Source organism: Hyperolius riggenbachi, chromosome 6 (genome assembly GCF_040937935.1).
Source record: "Hyperolius riggenbachi isolate aHypRig1 chromosome 6, aHypRig1.pri, whole genome shotgun sequence".
In the NCBI taxonomy this organism is placed as follows: Eukaryota; Metazoa; Chordata; class Amphibia; order Anura; family Hyperoliidae; genus Hyperolius; species Hyperolius riggenbachi.
Window position 1 is genome coordinate 61,594,604 of NC_090651.1, and position 13,624 is coordinate 61,608,227.

At 45.7% G+C, this 13,624-nt stretch overlaps 1 protein-coding gene across 11 annotated transcripts in view; it reads right to left on the minus strand.

The window, feature by feature from the left end:
* Positions 1-13,624, minus strand: part of DAB1 (DAB adaptor protein 1) — a 996,155-nt gene that overhangs the window by 294,797 nt on the left and 687,734 nt on the right. For all 11 annotated transcript variants that reach the window (XM_068239411.1, XM_068239410.1, XM_068239407.1 and 8 more), the window contains one exon: positions 10,704-10,906. In XM_068239411.1, the coding sequence (XP_068095512.1) occupies positions 10,704-10,770 (67 nt within the window). In that variant the 5' untranslated portion in view covers positions 10,771-10,906. The remainder of the gene's footprint in view (positions 1-10,703; positions 10,907-13,624) is intronic.

Genomic DNA, 13,624 nt, shown 5'->3' on the forward strand with positions numbered 1-13,624 from the left:
GTACCGTGTTAGCCATGAGTAAAAGCAAGAAGTTTTGAATCAGGATGATACCATTTATTGGCTAACTTAGAGATGGATAAACAGTGAGCTTTCGACTTATAAAAAGCCTTCGTCGGACTGGTTCCTGACCAAAACTGAAAAACACAGCTTATATACACTGACATACAGAGGAGAAACATTCTTTAGCAAACATAAATGTAATTAGATGCCTTAACTGTTACTGAGGAGGCTTTCCCAGGCATCCTATCTAAATTGATAAGATCGATAGAATCCTCAACATGACATAAAGCAGACTCTAGTGATGAAGAGACATCGTAAATTCCGAATTCAAATGGTAACTGGCCTGGTTACATGCACCATTCATTCTAAGCTTAAGAGAATTGTGGCATTTAAAGCCAGCACCTGAAAGCAAATAAAATGAATAGTGACAGTGAATTCCATCTTACACAGCATATGGCACAAAAATGAATGAAAAGATAGAAAAATTTAAATTAAAAGAATTGTGGCATTTAAAACCCATCGTACCAGCACAAGAAGTTGGAGTCCTTGTTTAAACCATCTTCTACAGTTTTGAACCAATGTATAAACTTAGTTTCTTGTGTTAGTCTCATGTTTCCCGATTTGAAGCCACCCATTAACCACTTGCCGACCGCGCACTCATAACGCACGTCGGCAAAGTGGCAGCTGCAGGACCAGCGACGCAGTATTGCGTCGCCAGCTGCAGGCTGATTAATCAGGAAGCAGCCGCTCGCGCGAGCGGCTGCTTCCTGTCAATTCACGGCGGGGGGCTCCGTGAATAGCCTGCGGGCCGCCGATGGCGGCTCGCAGGCTAAATGTAAACACAAGCGGAAATAATCCGCTTTGTTTACATTTGTACGGCACTGCTGCGCAGCAGCGCCGTAAGGCAGATCGGTGATCCCCGGCCAATCAGCGGCCGGGGATCGCCGCCATGTGACAGGGGACGTCCTGTCACTGGCTGCACAGGACGGATAGCGTCCTGTGCAGCCCGGATCTCCAGGGGGGGCCAGGTAGGAGAGGGAGGGGGAGGATTTCGCCGCGGAGGGGGGCTTTGAGGTGCCCCCCCCCGCAACACCCGCAGGCAGGAGCGATCAGACCCCCCAGCACATCATCCCCCTAGTGGGGAAAAAAGGGGGGCGATCTGGTTGCTCTGCCTGCACGCTGATCTGTGCTGGGGGCTGCAGAGCCCACCCAGCACAGATCAGCTACAACAGCGCTGGTCGTTAAGGGGGGGTAAAGGGTGGGTCCTCAAGTGGTTAATACAGTGACGCGAAAATCGCTTAAACTGTGTCCAGGTAAACAAAAGTGTGTTGGTATTGGGAGATCAGTATATTTTGCAATATCCTTTTTCCTGCAGTTAATAGTGGATCTGTGGTGTGTCATGCGATCACACAGTGGTTGACTTGTTTCTCCCACATAAATTCCTTTGGGGCATTTTGCACACATGATCACGTATACCACATTAGATGAGTCGCAGGAAAAGGTGCCTTGTACTTTGTATTCCTGTTGTGTACCTGGTATTAGTATCCTGTCAGTGGAATGGATGTGTTTACAGGTCCCACACTTTTTTTTTTTTAGTACCAAAAGGACATCTAGGACATCTTATCGCCCAAAACTTTAAAATGTATAGTACAGTAAATTCAGTATTTATCATGTACTTTTTTTCCTATGTTGTCGTCACTTACAGAAAATAGTGAAAATCTGACAGATCTGTAAGGTTTTGGACTAGTCCATCACCTTATAGGGAATACTCAGTATTAACTTTATTCTTTACAAAAGAACTCACAGGAAAGGAACCATACTATTTTCACTCTATACTGGCAATTGGACTGAGCAACTGCAGTTTAGTAAGTGCTTTGGTAAATACAGAAATAACGGAGAATCCCCTATAAGGAGATGGACTAGTCCAAAACCTGACAAATCTGTCAGATTTTCACTACGTACTGTGACAGAGACCTAGGAAAAAGTAATCTGTAGAGCATCATGTAATAGGCAGCGTGCCAACAGCCAGCGTCAGACCTCTGATCAGCAGGGCCGGATTTGTACTCTTTACCGCCCAAGGCCACTGTCAGCAGCTGCCCCCCCTCCAGTATAGGTAGCGAGAGGACCCGTCCCCTCTTCCCTCTAGTATAGGTAACCTGATGACCCCCCCAGTATAGGTAGCCAGATGACCCCTCCCCCCTTTCCCTCCAGTATAGGTAGCCAGATGACTCCCTTAATCCCTCCTTTTCCCACCTCCCCTTTCAGTATAGGTAACCAGCTCGGCTTCACATCACAGCAGCCATCAGCTCGTCTCCAGTGCAGAAGCTGTCTCTTTCTTTCCATCTCTAATGCTGCCCAAGTCTATAGCCGCCGGCCACAATGCAAACGTGCACAGAGAGCAAGGTGGCTGCTGCACACGGGGTTAGCAGCAGAGTACTGCAGTCAGGCGCTCGCCTGATTTCTCTGCATTGCAGCATTTGCAAGCTTGCCAATGTTGCACCAGTTTAGCCTGCTGCTTTGCTGCCCCTGCTCCTGTGGTGAGATGAGAACAGAGAAAAAATTGGATACGTACCTGAGGCTTCCTCCAGCTCCCTTCAGGCCATTGGTTACCTCACCGTCCTCCCAGGCCACCTCAATCCCCAGCTAACAGGTTCGGTAAATTCTTCAGTCAGCTTTAGTTGATGGATGCGTAGTCCAGCCCCGTGTGCACGCTCTACGCGGCGACTACAGGAATTACCGGGTTGGCTGGCGGAGTATAAAGGTGGCCCAGGAAGACAGCACAGGAGCCATTGACCTGAAGGTGGCTGGAGGAATCCTCAGGTACATTTTTTTTTTGTTCTCAGGTCTCCTTTAAACAACAAAAGGATATATCTCCTGGTACTACAAGTATCCTTATCTCAACTTACAAGTGAAATATAATGTCTGAGAGTGATGACCCTTTACATGTAGACTGACCATGCTGGGAAAAGATGAAAGCTAAAATGAGAAGGTAGCAACATAGAATGACACCAATAGAAAATATGACAAAGTATTTGTTGACGCCAGTTGACTAAAATGACAGCGCTGAAGCGCTCCCTGTGTTTAGCACCCAGACAAGATTTATTGTATTAAGTGGACTGACACCTGCAGCCTTTTACTTAAAAGTGAATTAAAAAAAATCAGAAAAGTTCCAAATCTGAAAGCTATTGGGTATTAATCTAATAAAATATTTTTAATATCATTAATTTTAACCTTTATCTGGCAGTCATGAGATGACTGCTAGGCAATCCCTCCAGTGTATACCAGCAGTTTCCCTCTGTACTACCTTGGGCTTCAAGGCTTCAACCCAGAGCAGGGACAAGGTCCTCCAGCACCCAAGGCTGAGACACCAAAGTGCGCCCCTCCATCCCTCCCACTTCAGCTGTCACACACTGATTGCTATTAGACTAAGAGGGCCACAGGGCCCACAACCTCCCCAACACCTTAATATCTAGTTATCTGGCTTGCAGTCACTGCCATGTATCCCCTTTTCTTATTTCTTTCTGCTTCGTACACAATTAGGAATGACAGCTGAATGAATTGTGCGCCCCTTTCTACACTGCACCCTGAGGCTGGAGCCTCTCTAGCCTATGCCTCGGCCCGGCCCTGCTTCAACCCCTTTCACATAGGGCTCTGTGTATGAGGTGATAGTCCATCCAGGCTTTGCCCCCTTCTACAATCCATACCTTAGCAAAGGGCTACAAAACTGATCTGAGAAGCTGCGCTACTTCTACAGAGAGTAGGAGGAAGAGCCCAGAGGTTGGTATATTACTGCCTGGTGCCCTATCAGCAGAGTGCTGCGGTAAGCCACTCACCTGATCTCCCTGCATTGCAGCATTTGCAAGCTTGCAAATGCGGCACCAATTAATCTGATGCTTTGGTGCCCTTTCTCCTGTGGTGCCCTAGGCCATGGCCTAGGCGGCCTTGGTCTAAATCCGGCCCTGCTGATCAGCTGGTGACCAGTGAGAGGCGGGCGCTAGTACCTCGTGGACAGCGCACTAAAATGCGGAAGTGACATCACTTCCATATATGCAGCTGAGGGGGGGGGGGGGGCTGTCATTAAACATGGGGGCACCTGTGTCGGAGGCGCTCACCCACATCCTCTTCCATGGCCATGCCCATTTTTCCATACGGTGCACTTCGTCCCCACCGCCCCGGAAAATTTTCTGCGGACTCCCATGTATTTAAAATGTTACAATTTTTTTTCAATAGATGTCTTTTAAGTACGTCTCAAGTCCATCATAAATACAAGTACCATGTATTGAGAACCTATGGCACAGAGAATTGAAACAGAAGGGGAATTTTCCAATTCCCTTCAAAATCATCTCATAGATGCTTGTAAAAGTTAGTATAGGAAACATAAAGTGAGGGAAAGATGGAAGTTGACATTAGTATGTGCTTTTACAAACATACGTGGCTTTCACTCTGGTCTTTAGGTTTCAGTAGACGCGAAGTCACACAACCGTAACAAGCATTCAGGCCCAGGAACCAGAGTTGAGCTCCTGATCTGCATACATAATGTAAATTCTATGCAGCTTGGAATTGGGCCAATCAAATGCATTTTCTGCCCTAATTATAATATCAGTCTCCACCCATCTTCTCTCTCAATTACATAAGCTGATGGACTGGTGAGTGGAAGGAGAATGGGAAGAGATATCACAATATGACTGGGGAAGGGTGGAGCTAGTCACTGTATCTGAGTCAAGCTCCATGCAATAATACTAATAGCTGATCATCTGCATAGGGCTTAAAGTGAACCCGAGGTGATCCTCAGATTGAAAAAACATACTTACCTAAGAAAAAGTAAGCCTCAAAGGCTTCTGATGTCCTCTTCCCGACCACCACGGCTGCCAGGGACCGCTACCACGTTTCTCTTTATACACGAGTGTGGCCATGCTGCACCCACACGGCACAGTAGCACGGAGCCACTGATACAGGAGTGGTTGCAGGGATTAGCAGCAGTCACAGGAAGAGGCCACCACACTGGGGGGGGGGGGGGAATCGTGGGACACGTTTATCATATCAAAACAACAAAAACTTGGAACCTCATTCTAAGGGACTTCATCAATCAGTGAACACTTCTAATACTGCTAATGAACATAATCAATAAAAGCATGTAAGTACAGAGGTGCAAATCTGATAAGTGCTCCTACAAGCAATTCATTGGGGAGGTGCTTGACTGATTGATCAGATGATCAGCTTTTAACTTCTCTGATTGGCTTGGCACGTTCAGCCTTCACAGGAAGTAAAAATGAGACAGGATGACATCATCATGAACAGCCAATTAGAGACGTGCAAATCGATCATTTGATGACCCTACACGTTTGGGCTATAAGCCGGTGAATGAGCCCATACATCATTACAGCAGTGGCACAGCAGATGTTCCTCACTGGTAAGCTACACGTCTACTCACAGAAGACGCTGACAATAATCCACACCCGTTACATACGGGCTGAGGCATGACAGAATTCAGAGCTGTTTTACCACAGACTTCTCACACTGGCGTCACTAGCTTTAATACACTCACAAAAAAATATGAGTGGAAAAAAAAAACCTTTCAGGTCTTCCCATACCGTAATAAGCAGGAGCTATTGTTAGTTGTTGACAAACAATACATTTTCCTCCCAGCAAATCGCAAGACATCCATCACACTGCCACATCTATACAACAGCAACATCCAATCATAACCAAACGCTGCAAAGGATAAAAAAGCACTAGAGTCAGGTATTGTACAATCAGCACATACCTTTATAGTCAGCATGGAAAGAAGCATGTGACACGGAGGAGCGCTCTTCTTATAGACGTACTCCCCACACATACAGCTGTGCAACACTGATGACTGCTCTTCTTACAAAATGTACAAATATAGAAATAAAAAGGTTTAAAAGGTCACGCAAGTAGTATGAAACCTGAGATGACAACTACCTTCCTGTGTAAGGCTTCTTATGGTTACACTGTAACAGGGAATGAGGGGCGTAACTAGAAGGGGAGCAGCCCCTGCAACCACAGGGGGGCCTAGAGCAGTAAGGAGCCCCAACTACTACTTCATGCCCTCTGATAAAGGGCTCCATCCTTCAGATCAGGTGTTTTTGTGGCTACACTTGTTATGGGTGTGAGGATAATGATGTCCACACTTACTTCATGACTCTTGCTAGCTGGGCCCCCAGCCTGTGAGGGTCACCGGGGGTAGGCAAGGGGAAGGGGGTGAACATTGGGGAACCCCAAAGTTTTGCTGGGGGACCCCATGATTTATAGTTATTAATCACATTAGAAAAAGATTGACTTGGGTGCATGCGAAAATACAAAAAAGCTTTATTAGATCACCCAGTATTCATACAAAAAAATGTCTAAAATTGCTATCTTCCTACATATCAAAAAGTTGCTCTTAAAATCGACCAGACTATAGGGAAACGATGGACTTTTTTCCACACTGTCCATAGTTTCTCTATAGTCTGGTCGATTTTAAGAGCAACTTTTTGATATGTAGGAAGATGGCAATTTTAGACATTTTTTTGTATGAATACTGTGTGATCTAATAAAGCTTTTTTATATTTTCGCATGCACCCAAGAGTCCATTCTTTTTCTAATGTGATTAATATTTATTTTATTGACATGGTGCATGCGACTGTTTATACATATATATATATATATATATATATATATATATATATATTATTTCTGATCATAGATCTCTAATGAGATACTAACTTTTGATCCTATAGGACCCCGGGTTGCCGCAATTCAGCTATTTTTTCATGATTTATAGTCACACCCCTTCATGGAACGTCGCACTGTAATACAAGACCTATGTAATGTTCAAAGTGCGGTCAGTGCAGTTTAGTGGTGTGCGGCATGCAGTGCGTTACCGCAATACGCACGTTAAAAGTGACAGTGAAGCATACTTTTCATTGACTATATGCTACACTGTATGCGACACAAGTGTGGACGTGTGGCACAACTTTTTAGTTCCATGGAATTGTGTTCCTGTATTTACAGGGAACGCAAATCCCACTGTGAACCAAGAGTAACTGGCTACCTTCTTGTTAGGAGTAGATCCCAGCACTGATCATCACACTCCCCCACCTCATGCAATCTTTCTGCTACACATTATTAGACGACCTCCATACAAAAAATAAATATCATTCAGTGCTGCTGTAATAAATAGTTATATTTACCTCCGGAGTCTTGTCCCACAAAGTCGTCCCGAAGACCCCGCATCACTCCACTTCCACTGCTTGGCCCCGCCTCCCCTCTCTCCTCCGAGAAAAACGCCAAGCTATTTACTGCAGAAAATTGCCGGGCGTTTTTTCTCGGAGGAGAGAGGGGAGGCGGGGCCAAGCAGTGGAAGTGTAGCGATGCGGGGTCTGCTGGGCGGCTTCGTGGGACAAGACTTCGGAGGTAATTATAACTTTTCCTTACAGCAGCACTGCCAAATTTGTATTTTTTGCATGGAGGTCCTCTAAGTTTCATACACACCAGTGGCGTACCGAGAGTGGGTGCAGAGGTTGTGACCACACCGGGGCCCTTGAGCCACACGGGCCCTCCCTCAACCCAAGTATTAGCTCTTTATTGGTCCTGTGGTGGTAATGATGACTTTATAGATGCTTTGGATAGTAGTAAACATTAACAAGCCTGTTACTGGCAGGTTTTTGGTGTGCCATATCAGTTATTATAGAGTGCTTGGGGGGCCCAATGTAAACATTGCACTGGGGCCCATAGCTCCTTAGCTACGCCACTGATACACACTGTACATTTGTACTGCCTAAAATAATCATTTTTAAGCAGAAAGATAAGGAGAACTGCACCACAACAGTTATAAAACTGACAATAATCACCACATTTGCCACACATCACCATTTTGCATGTTCATCGCTTTGCGATCCGAAGAGCACTCATTTTGTAAAGAACACTATATTTATAAAGTGGCAATCAGCCTAATCGCCACTGTAAAGGTTGCCAAACAGCATGTGCCATTTCAGAAGTATAGAATAGAGTGTGTTTTTACAAACATTTGTTCCCCACTTTTGGCTCAGATCACGGTTGCAGCATAAGCTAATTGTGGCCTTTATTTTGGCAGGCAGCTATTTGTCAAACACGATCTAAGGCTCCACACAAACGAACGGGGCTGCAGATCGCATCATCAGGGTAACTATAGTAGACGATCAAAGCAATGGTCACCGCTGTAATTAATTAGATTGCCGCCTTTACAAAAATTGATTTTTACAACAGGTAAACGCTTGGCAGGCAAACCACAGAAGTCTGGGCTGTTACGCTTTTGTAGACATAGCCGACATGTTTCCCAATATACTATCAACCACCACACTGACCGCATATCAGCCTGACTGCACATTTATCAGAATATATAAATAATGGTATAACCAGCAAATCAGCCTCTTTAGATAACATTGTGCATGTACCTGCACTTTTATATGTGCCGTGCCTCAAATGTGGGAAACTATTTTTAAAACCTTTCAGCAGGCAAATAAAAACAAAACTTTATTTGGCTGCAGGGCCGAATTCTTCCTGCCCCTGGGGAAGTGTGCCTGGCAGCCTCGGCAGGGTGTGCAGAGTGGGCGACAGGGAGCTTTAGTGGTTACTGACCCGGGTGGATGGATTGGCTTCTTCCTCCACCGCAGCAACAGCGGTTCCAATCATGATATGATATGTGATCAGCAAGGCCAGATTTATACTTTTTCACCCCTAGGCCAAGTATGTTGGGGCTCCCCTTCCATGTGCAGCAGTGCCTCTCCCATTCCATGTCCATCCCCCTTTTCCATGTACAACAGCCTTCTCCTATTCCATGTGCAGCCCGCTTTTCCATGCACAACAGCCTTCTCCTACTCCATTTGCAGCCCGCTTTTTCCATGTGTATCATTCATGTACAGCAGCCCTTCTCTTTTATGTACAGCTCACTTTGGGCGTCAACTTTCATTTTCATGTGTTGCTCCGCATTTGCAACCTTCTCTTTCACTATGTAGCAACCCCTTTTTTCATATTCTGGTGCCCCCTTAGGTGCATCTGCCCAATGCCCGGACCTTTGTGGCCTTTCCACAAGTAGGTGGGGGTGTTTAGTGTTATGCGTAGGTAGGAGTGGTTAGTGTTGGGAGTAGGGGGGTGGTTAGTGTTATGGGTAGATGGGATGGTTAGTGTTAGGGGTTAGGTGGTTAGTGTTATGGGTAGATGGGGTGGTTAGTGTTAGGGGTAGGTGGGGTGTGGTTAGTGTTAGGAGTAGGTGGGGTGTGGTTAGTGTTAGGGGTAGGTGGAGGTGGTTGGTGTTAGGAGTAGATGGGGTGGTTATTGCTAGGAGTAGGTGAGGTGTGGTTAGTGTTAGGAGTAGGTGGGGTGTGGTTAGTGTTAGGGGTAGGTGGGGTGGTTGGTGTTAGGAGTAGATGGGGTGGTTAGTGCTAGGAGTAGGTGAGGTGTGGTTAGTGTTAGGAGTAGGTGGGGTGTGGTTAGTGTTAGGGGTAGGTGGGGGTGGTTGGTGTTAGGAGTAGATGGGGTGGTTAGTGCTAGGAGTAGGTGAGGTGTGGTTAGTGTTAGGAGTAGGTGGGGTGTGGTTAGTGTTAGGAGTAGGTGGGGGTGGTTGGTGTTAGGAGTAGATGGGGTGGTTAGTGCTAGGAGTAGGTGAGGTGTGGTTAGTGTTAGGAGTAGGTGGGGTGTGGTTAGTGTTAGGAGTAGGTGGGGTGTGGTTAGTGTTAGGGGTAGGTGGGGGTGGATGGTGTTAGTAGTAGATGGGGTGGTTAGTGCTAGGAGTAGGTGAGGTGTGGTTAGTGTTAGCGGTAGGTGGGAGTGGTTCTTGTTAGGAGTAGGTGAGGTGTGGCTAGTGTTAGGGGTAGGTGGGGGTGGTTAGTGTTAGGGGTAGGTGAGAGTGGTTAGTGTTAGGAGTAGGTGGGGTGTGGTTTGTGTTAGGGGTAAGTGGGGTGTGGTTAGTGTTAGGGGTAGGTGTGGGTGGTTGGTGTTAGGAGTAGGTGAGTTGTGGTTAGTGTTAGGGATAGGTGGGGTGGTTAGTGTTGGGAGTAGGTGAGGTGTGGTTAGTGTTAGGAGTAGGTGGGGTGGTTAGTGTTAGGAGTAGGTGGGTTGTGGTTAGTGTTAGGAGTAGGTGGGGTGTGGTTAGTGTTAGCAGTAGGTGAGGTGGTTAGTGTTAGGGGTAGGTGGAGGTGGTTGGTGTTAGGAGTAGATGGGGCGGTTAGTGTTAGAAGTAGGTGGGGTGTGTTTAGTGTTAGGTGGGGGTGGTTGGTGTTAGGAGTAGGTGGGGTGTGGTTATTGTTAGCGGTAGGTGGAGTGTGGTTAGTGTTAGCGGTAGGTGGGAGTGGTTCTTGTTAGGCATAGATAAGGAGGAGTTTGTGTGAGAATTAGGGTACAGAGGGAGATAGTAAAATATCTGTAAAATTACCCATATTCTACTATAACAGATGGAATATGGGTAAAATGTACTGATATTCTAGTGGCAGTAACCAGCACCCAAATTTCCACGCATCATCTTTGCATAAACGCGATGACCCCAGTGATGGACAATAACACAGTCCAATAAAGACATTTAACATACAAAAGTTACCAGACACATAGCTATGTTTGTAACAAAAAGCCTTAAAAAGTTGGCAGCAGAGGCATTGATGTTTGCCTGTACAGTTCCTCTAAGACATTGTGACATGGATCCATTTCTAAAACAAGAGGAGGGAAATTACCTTTCTTTTTCGATTCCTTCTTTGCGCTGGTTTTCACAGCCACTTGAAGTTCTGTCTCCGTTGACATCCTATTAAATCCTTAAGCCTCTTCACACAGATTCAGTGTCTCAGTGAGTCTCATCTAGAAGTCTCCTCCAGAAGAATGGCTCAGCCCTTCAGACGAGATAGCCCGAGTCACATCGCTCACTCACACCTGTCGAGGGCTGCAAGAGAAATGACAAAAAGTCATGTCGGAGGAGCTCAGAAGGACACTCGTTTTGTTGAGCAAGGATGGAGAATACTTCAGGGTGCCCTGCGTGTGGTCATGGCAACCTCTGTGCAGTGCTAAAGTGAAACACACTTATTTTTTATCCCCCCCCCCCCCTTATTTTAAATTACTCTTCCTAAAGATCCATTTTTACACACTTCACACTTGCTTAAAAACATACCTGTTTGGGACGTTTTTAAAGCTCCACTTACAGGAAACAGGCTATATATGGAAAATGAGATCTACTTACCCGGGGCTTCCTACAACCCCTGGCAGCCGATGTGTCCCTTGCCATAGCTCCGGTGTCTTGGGATCCGCTCCGCTGGAGATGCCGACCTCGCCAGATTGGCATCTACTGCGCCTGCGCGAGAGTTCAGAGTGTACTGTGCAGGCGCTAAACTACTTCACCAGGGTTGCGCAGGAGCAGTGGCCACAGGCAGGCTCTGTCACCGCAATGCATATCTTAGAGTACCGGCGCGGGCACAGGCCCACTGCAAGGGGCCGGTAGAAGCCCAAGGTAAGTAAAATTGCATTTTTTAGACTGTTAAGAATCCCTTTAACACATAGCTTACATCTCCTTATCTGTTTACCTAATTAATTATGCATCCCCATTTGTTTATCTCATGCATTAGCTCTACTTATAGTTAAAGCGGACCTGAACTCTTGCACAGGACAGAAGGAAAGCATAGATAAATCCACCCTGTATGTATTTGGAGAGTTTAGCCTGTCTAATTCCCCCTTATCTGTGACTAATCACAAGTTGTAATTTGATTCCTCAGCTGTGGCAGCTGACTGACACAGCAGAGCAGCTAATTTGTTAACACAAGATATTAACAATATGACTGCTTCCATGAAAGCAGTAAGTAGGCAAACTGCAAATGTATAGCAGGATTTGTATCAGCTGTAACAAAGAGATTATTTTTTCTTTAAAGGTTATTATGCTGTTGCTTATCTTTCAGAGCAGAGAGGAAGTTCTAAGTTCAGGTCCACTTTAAATTAAAATGTGGTCCATCGTGAGTAATCACCAATACAGCAGAACGGGCGTGGTACAGTCTCGATTAGCACACCTACAACTCCTGGTCATGAAAGCTACATTGTACTGTAAGATGTAACTTTGCACAGTATGTTTTTACATCAGACATGAGATTGAATTCTCCTAATGAGAGAGAGAAAGTGCAGGTCTATTATCCACAGTCTACAAATGTCACAGCCCATTTGGTGGCAGCCGACAGAAATGGAATGGCATTATCGGCGCAGAATTCCTCCGCCCGGTCCCACCGCTATCAGATTCTGGGAAGAGAGAGCCTGAGCCGCTTACGCAGTAGATCATTTGCAAAGCCGCACGTCCGGGAAACAATATGTTGATGCCGATAAGGATAATGGCTTTGTCCGCTGCTTTAAACGCTGGAAGAAATGGAAGGATGTCATCTATCATGAGGTGTGAAGAACAGTTGGCACACCGGTGGAAGGTCCAGGGTTTCATGCGTTCTGCAGTGACACACCGAGAATGAAATGTAGCACTCTAGGCGATTCTCGCAAGCAATATGACAAATTTCAATGTCTTTATGGCAATCTGGGCTCTAGAATCATATACTAAAATATGATGCAAATAAGTAGTGCTAATTGGTAGGAATTTGCAGTTATGAGATTATCCTCCGCACAATCCATTCTGCAAACCACAACTCAGTAGAGCACATCAGACATAGCAGTGTCCTAACTCGCAGCTCCACTGATCAGGGCAAGGATGGTCAGCGATGAAAGAACGTTGTTTTCCATCATCACTAATCCGGATAATTTGGTTTCCGGTGTCAGAAGATAAACCCAATACATCCTTAACCTAACTCCCTCCCACACCTACCCTAACTCATGGTAGTCATGTCAAGCATGGTAGTCATGACAAGCAGAACTCATGATCATGACTAGCAAATCAGAGACTTGCATATCTATCACCTGACCAGACTGATGCTTCTCCAGGAGTTCTAGGTGTGACCATGACCATCACTACCTAACTCTCATACGTAGCTGAAAACTAAAGGCTTGCACACCATCCAAGGATACTCTTAGGACCAAAATGTGGGCACAGCGTATAATTGGTACCATCAGATAGTACTGCCTGCACCGTCTGATGTCATTGTGTATTGCACACTATACCTGTTGCTAAAATCATTCATTGACTTGAATATAAAGCTGAGACTTGATGTGGGGCCAATTTGTTAAATTAACATTTATGTATGGTATTATGTTTAACTGCTGTCTCTTCCTAGGACAGAGGAGATAGTTTAATCGGTTCAGCCCTTGCTAGATCTTGTAATGCAGGTGTAGGTACACTTGCTTTGCCTTTAACTTTTCTAACTCACGGAGGTAGGCCAATTTAATTGTTTGTGTCTGGGGACTATTCCGCGTCGGAGTGTGTTTTTCCGTTTTCATTGTTTGGTTATGAGGGATTGAAAAGTGTGTGTTTGAATGTTTTGCCCTGTATTGAAAGACATTTTAATTACCATGTGGATTGTATAATGCATTTTTATGCAGTGAAGTATGTATTTAGCTTTGTTAGTCATGACGTGTGTCCGGCCGGGGCTGCTCAGCCTGTGGCGCTTGTGCCTCGTGAGGGGGAGGAGTTGAGGTTGTGAGCGGCTGTGATGATTTGCAGAATAGGAGGAGGTCGCCACGTACA